A 6,401-nucleotide genomic window follows, 5' to 3' on the forward strand; every position below is an offset into this window, starting at 1 on the left:
CGCGATCTCAGCTCACTGCAACCTCCACCTCCCGGGTTCAAGTGATTCCTCTCCCTCAGCCTCCCGAGTAGCTGGGATTACAGGTATGCCCCCGCCAAGCCTGGCTAATTTTGTATTTTTAGTAGAGACGGTTTCACCATGTTGGTCAGGCTGGTCTCCAACTCCTGACCTCAGTTGATCTGCCCACCTCCGCCTCCCAAAGTGCTGGGATTACAGGCGTGAGCCACTGCGCCTGGGATATTGTCTTAGTCGTTTGCATCTTGAGGATGTTTTTCTGTATTTCTTTCAGTGTATTAAAGCTATAGACAGCATCTTGACTTTTCATTCTTTTCATTTCATTTTGCTTTGCCTTGGCTACCAGGAAGGTCAGAAATACATTTAAGGCTCAAGTGATCACTGCTTTACTTCCTGTTCTTAGTAGAATTATCAGTCCTTTTTCATTTGCTGCTACTGTCTCTCTTATTTTAGCTGTCTTCTATATGCTTTTATTGTAAGCTGCATCATATTTTTGTTAGAAGTAGAATAGGGTATAAATGACCAGTCAGTCAAGTCAAGAACCTTGAACAGGCTGGGCATGGTGGCTTGTGCTTATAATCCCAACACTTTGGGAGGTCGAGGGCCCGAGTTCAGGAGTTCGAGACCAGCCTGACCAACATGGTGAAACCTCGTCTCTACTAAAAATACAAAAATTAGCCGGGCGTGATGGCGGGCACCTGTAATCCCAGCTACTTGGAAGCCTGAGGCAGGAGAATTGCTTGAACCCACGAGGCAGAGGTTGCAGTGAGTCAAGATCGCACCACTGCACTCCAGCCTGGGCGACAGAGCAAGACTCCGTCTCAAAAAATAATAATAAAAATGGAAAGAAAAAAAAAACCTGGAACAGCGCCTGAGGTGTTCAATAAATATTTACTGAATGACTGGATGAATGGATCCAAGAAATGAACTGAATTTCATTTTTCTGTAATGCAAAGTGAATGGCCACTAGGGGGAGCGTGAGCTTCCTCTTAGCGGTGGTGGAAAGGGCGCTCCCCACACTTGCACCTGGGACCCACAGGCGTGGGTTTGGGAAAGTAAGGGTAGTGCTTTGTAATGATCATTGAACCCTGTATTTCTGAAATGCGTTAAGACCTAGCCACCCGAATGAGCGAGCAGTTGAGTATTTCAGATTCCCCCACCAGATTCACTGAGTGGTGTCATTACCAGCCAGTACTGCAGCTATGCGGTCCTGCTTACCTGGAGTGCTGGAGACCACAGCCAGAGAGCGGAGCACAAACAGCCATATGAAAAGAAAGCACAGTGCACAGAGTACGTGTTTGCAGCCAGGTGCAAAAACTCTTCACTAAAAACACTCGAACGCCAGGTGCAGTGGCTTAGGCCTGTAAACCTAGCACTTTGGGAGGCTGAGGCAGGAGGACTGCTTGAGCCCAGACCAGCCTGCACAACATGGTGGAACCCATCTCTACAAAATTAAAAAATTAGCTGGGCATGGTAGCCTGCACCTGTAGTCCCAGCTACTCAGGAGGCTGAGGCTAGAGGATCGCTTGAGCCTGGGAGGCCAAAGCTGCAGTGAGCCATGATCACACCACTGCACTCCAGCCTGGGTGACAGAATGAGGTCCTGTTTCAAAATAAATAAATGAAAACTCAAGAATTAGACAAACCAGATAGCTCTGGACCCAGTAGTATGATTAGTAGAGTGGAAATAAGAAGACGGCATGAAGAACTGAGGGGCAAGTTGAGAAGAATGGGCTCATGCAGTTGGTGACTTGATGGCTAATTTGCACCTTGCCACTTGGCACTTGGTCACACACTGTTTTCTATTACTTTGCTCTTTCCCAGAGACTCAGAGCCTTGGGGCACTGAGGTCTGCTAGTTCCACCTGTTCATCTGGAACCTGGATCTAAGGAGGGAAGAGGCCTTATCCCTGCTGGCATAGTCAGGTCCCAGCCCAGCCAGGTAAGAGCCTGAAGTCCTTGTTGCTTTCTGATTTTCCCTTCATCTAGAGAGGAGGCGTTTGGAGAGCAGGTCTTGTGTGTGCTTTATCACAGACTAGAAGCCAAGAACATCCCTTTTCAGAGCCCTGGGTTTTCTGTTCCTCATGCAACCTCTGCAGTTGGGATGAACAATATATTTTAATTTTATTTTACAATAGGGAAATTGACAAATACTGAATTTCTTAACTGCGCAATCCTTGGCCTATAGGCCCATGAACTTGAATGGAGAAAAAATTAAATATTTATGTTTATGAATCTTTAACTCAAATTTAGCATTTCCTTAAAGCATGGACATAGGCAAGAAACCACAGTAGAATCAGCAGAACTTGTGACTTTGTCACCAACAGAAATCACGGATATTTTCATACCACGTGACATGTTGTAACTATCTCAAAACATTGTTTCTATTCATCACTACTTTGAAATCATGGGAGTCCTTAGATCACTGCTAGATCTTAGTATTTCATGTATCGAGGAACACATATATTACTATATTATAATTTTAAAATATTTCAGTATAATCAGTTTCCTGTGTAACACAGCATACTTTATTTTATGCATTTAAATACATAGGCTTCACCAGACTACCAAAGATTAAGAAAAAGGTTAAGAACCTTTGCTTAAAGGAAATGATACCTTAGAGCTCTATTAACCTCTCATTCACTAATTTACCATGGATCATAAATTAATATAATGTGGATTTCTTTTGAAGCCCAGCAAAGGAAGTTTAGCTTTTAAAGCATTGAAAGGATATCTTATCACTCAGGGATTCATAATAGATTTAATAACAAAAATAGTACTATAGGAAGTATATTAATTTGATCTTCTGCATTCTCTGGATAAAAGGATGTATGCAGAACCTTTCAACTGTCATTAAACAAAAACAAGAGCAAATGCATAAGGCAGCTCATGAAACTTATTCAAGATGGTAAATAATTGATAGACTGTGCTTGTGGAGGTATGCCACTTCATATCTCCTTAACTGATTAAAACATTTCTGAGTGTTGAAGTTATTGTAAAAGTAAGAGCCAACAGTTGGGAATGCCATTTTTCCAATGTGTCTTCAATTAGGATAATGTACATTAAACCAGACTTTTATGTCCTCTGGCCACTGAAGTTATGGAATTCATATTAGGAAAATTCAAGTTTGGAAGTCTGAGGCTTTTAGAAATATGAGAAGGGTTATTTAAGAAATTTAAAAGTTTACGTTATCACCACGAGCAAAAAATGCAAGGGTTTGTGTAGAATATTTTGTCTTTTTGGAAGTAATGCTGCAGAGATACTTAAGCCAAGAAAAATGTTGCCATTTTTTTGTTTTCTTGTCTACAGGTATTGAAGGAGTTGGGCTTTTAATGATGGTTCCTGCTGACCTGGAAACATCTTAAGTGGAAGGTTAGCTTCTATGAGTCACTGATACTCTTTTCATTGCTATTTGTAAATTTCCTTGGCTTGAAGATTACTTCTGTTTTGCAGAAATTATCTGCTTGCAGCTGTGGATGATTTATCTGGTGAAATCTCAGAAAAAAGATACGCTTTTGTCTTAGATGGATGTCAGCGGCTGCAGCAGAACCCGGTGAAGACACCCCCGGGTGGCACAAGGCTCTGCGAGCTGTAACTCCGACAAACGCACAACCTCTTGAGGCTTTCTTCTTCTAAGGAGTGTGACACAGTTAAAAAGGAAAAAAGAGCCACAAGCAAAACAGTCGCCAGTGAAATAGGAGAGGGAGCTCTTTAAACAAGGCTAGCTGCAGCTGGCCTCCGCCGCTCATCTGCAGGGCGTGAGCGCTTGGTCCATGGAGTGAAGCTCCTCCAACCTGGGTCAACGAAAAGGAAGAAGAAATGGCCCAAGAAGTAGATCTGAATACTCTCAAGGAGTTAGAACGCGAGGCCATTCTCCAGGTCCTGTACCGAGACCAGGAGGTTCAAAACGCAGAGGAGGAGAGGATACGGTAGGCTGTCCTTCCCGTGGGGTCACTTGGGGTTTTAGCTTTCTCTGCTTGGGGCCTGCCACTCCGTCTCTGATGCTGCTTGCTTCCAAATCGCTACCCACCTGCTGCTGGGCTTCATGACTGAGAAGGGTCCTAACAAAGGGCTGTTGGTGGAGATGATCCTCCTTATGTAGCTCAACGTAGAGGATGCCTGGGACAAGGGAGGCCGCTCTTGTTATTCATTTAAAACAGTGCGTTTGGGCGGTGAGTTTGCTGTTTGCCATCTGCTTGTCTGTTTGCCGACTTGGTGGGAATCATTCAAGGGACATTTTCAGGCTTCTAGTTTACCACTTATTTAGGGAAAGACCTCGGATTAAGGGTTTTCCTACCTCATTTTTGACGGTGCCTGAAGGTGTAAAGAAAAGCAAAGAAAGCAGTTCAGAAGCAGCAAATCTGATGGAACCCAGCATTGTCTTTTTTCTTTGCTTGCTTTTGCTTCCCAGCTGGCTTTGAGGAAAGCGGGGAGAGCGTAAAATATGAACCTGCTTAACCTGTTTCCTGACCGGTTTGCCAACAGGGAACTTCTTCCCTGTCTGTCTCTAAGCTGCCTGGGCCGTTTGATATGGGTTAACATTTAGAAAAGTGTGCTGAACTCTATCAGAGCCGTGTTCAGCCTTAGCTGTCAAGATCCATCTTTAAACAGGTTGGCGCTTTTTATCAGCGTCTATGGAGGAAGTGAGGGTTTGGTTTCTAATGGCAGAACACATTAGAAAACAAAACTTTGGACAACCAAATGCTTGAGGAGTGAGGGGAATTTTCTGGTATAGTATTCTTGCTTCATCCTCTCTGTTACTTCAGAGCTCTCTAAGTGTACTTGTAAACTTTCTTCCGCTAAAAACTATAATACAGGCTGGGCATGGTGGCTCACACCTGTCATCCCAGCACTTTGGGAGGCTGAGGCAGGCAGATCACCTGAGGTCAAGAATTCGAGACCAGCCTGGCCAACATAGTGAAACCCTGTCTCTCCTAAAAATGCAAAAATTAGCTGGGCATGGTGGCAGGTGCCTGTAATCCCAGGTACTCGGGAGGCTGAGACAGGAGAATCCCTTGAACGCGGGAGGTGGAGCTTGCAGTGAGTCGAGATCGCGTCACTGCACTCCAGCCTGGGTGACAGAGCGAGATTTCTGTCTCAAAAAAAAAAAAAAAAAGAAAGAAAGAAAGAAAGAAAAAGAAAATAAAAAACTACAATACAGTGAGAAAAGTGAAATTTTATTTGATGATGAAAGATCTTTCAGTGATTTAGAGACATCATTTTGAATATTAACAAGGTGACATAGACATAGTGGTAACGAAGTTGTATCTCAAAGGGTACTAATTCTAGGGTAGATCCTGAAAGTCGCATTTTAAAGTGCATTTCTGATGTCATCTTGTTTCTTGGGATTGGCTCATCTCTTCTACAAGTAGGTATCACAGACATTCATAAAAGAGTATGCTGGTAAATGACGCCTTTTTGGTCCAATACAATGTCTCTTTGCACTATGGCTATTTGTCTAGGGGAGTGAGCTGACCACTCATTAAAACAACAACAACAACAACAAAAACGTAGCAAAAGCATAGCATCAGTTGATTTTATTGGGTAACTTATACCAATAGCAGGGATGTATGCTGTGTATTTCTGGATCGTTCCATGCCTTGCAGATTGGAATGGATGCTGTTTTCGGTGTCTTTTCCTCTCGTTTCACTATTCTTGCTTACTATCTTAACAGCCTTTGGGCAGGAAGGGATGGATCTAGCGGGGAGTTTCTCTGCACCAGGCATGTTATTTATACTTTGCCATTTAGTCCTCACAGCAACCCTGGGAGTAGAGGTAAGGTCGTACCTTACCTCGCCTGTTTCACGGTTGAGGAAACCCTTGAGCCTCGACTCTGAGACATTGAGTGGGAGCCCAGTTCGCACAGCCATGTGGGAGCCCAGGGATGTCAAATGCCAAAGCCCCTTCCCTTGCCATGGGGGATACCCTCTGGGCTCTTGCCCTGTAGCCTGGGGTTGGGTGTTCCATCCAATAGTATCTTCTTTAACTTTGTGGGTTGCAGGAAACTGAAAACGCACCTGCAGCATCTCCGGTGGAAAGGAGCGAAGAGCACGGACCAGGAGTACAAAGAGAAGTGCTGTGCGCGCTGCCAGAGGGTGCTGGGGCTCCTGCTGCACCGGGGCGCCGTGTGCCGGGGCTGCAGCCACCGCGTGTGCGCCCATTGCCGAGTGTTCCTGAGGGGGACCCATGCCTGGAAGTGCACGGTGTGCTTCGAGGACAGGTGAGCACAGCCGGTGGTTGGATCCCTCCCACTGACTCAGGTCTGGGAGGAGGCCTCTTTACAAACCGCCCCTAAAGAGAGCGCTCACTCCTCACCTTCAGCCAGTGAATGTGTACCGAGTGCCTGATAGGGAGCTACCTTTCTAACCTTAGAAGTTATCTTCATCCA

The 6,401-nt window shown here is 44.8% G+C and overlaps 1 protein-coding gene across 1 annotated transcript in view; it reads left to right on the forward strand.

Annotated features, from left to right (window-relative positions):
- SYTL3 (synaptotagmin-like 3) overlaps window positions 1-6,401 on the forward strand; it is a 135,524-nt gene that overhangs the window by 7,797 nt on the left and 121,326 nt on the right. The window contains exons 2-5 of the mRNA XM_011976432.1: window positions 1,839-1,955; window positions 3,323-3,385; window positions 3,538-3,942; window positions 6,015-6,233. Of these exons, the coding sequence (XP_011831822.1) occupies window positions 3,833-3,942; window positions 6,015-6,233 (329 nt within the window). The 5' untranslated portion in view covers window positions 1,839-1,955; window positions 3,323-3,385; window positions 3,538-3,832. The remainder of the gene's footprint in view (window positions 1-1,838; window positions 1,956-3,322; window positions 3,386-3,537; window positions 3,943-6,014; window positions 6,234-6,401) is intronic.

Source organism: Mandrillus leucophaeus, unplaced genomic scaffold (assembly GCF_000951045.1).
Source record: "Mandrillus leucophaeus isolate KB7577 unplaced genomic scaffold, Mleu.le_1.0 Scaffold166, whole genome shotgun sequence".
Classification (NCBI taxonomy): domain Eukaryota; kingdom Metazoa; phylum Chordata; class Mammalia; order Primates; family Cercopithecidae; genus Mandrillus; species Mandrillus leucophaeus.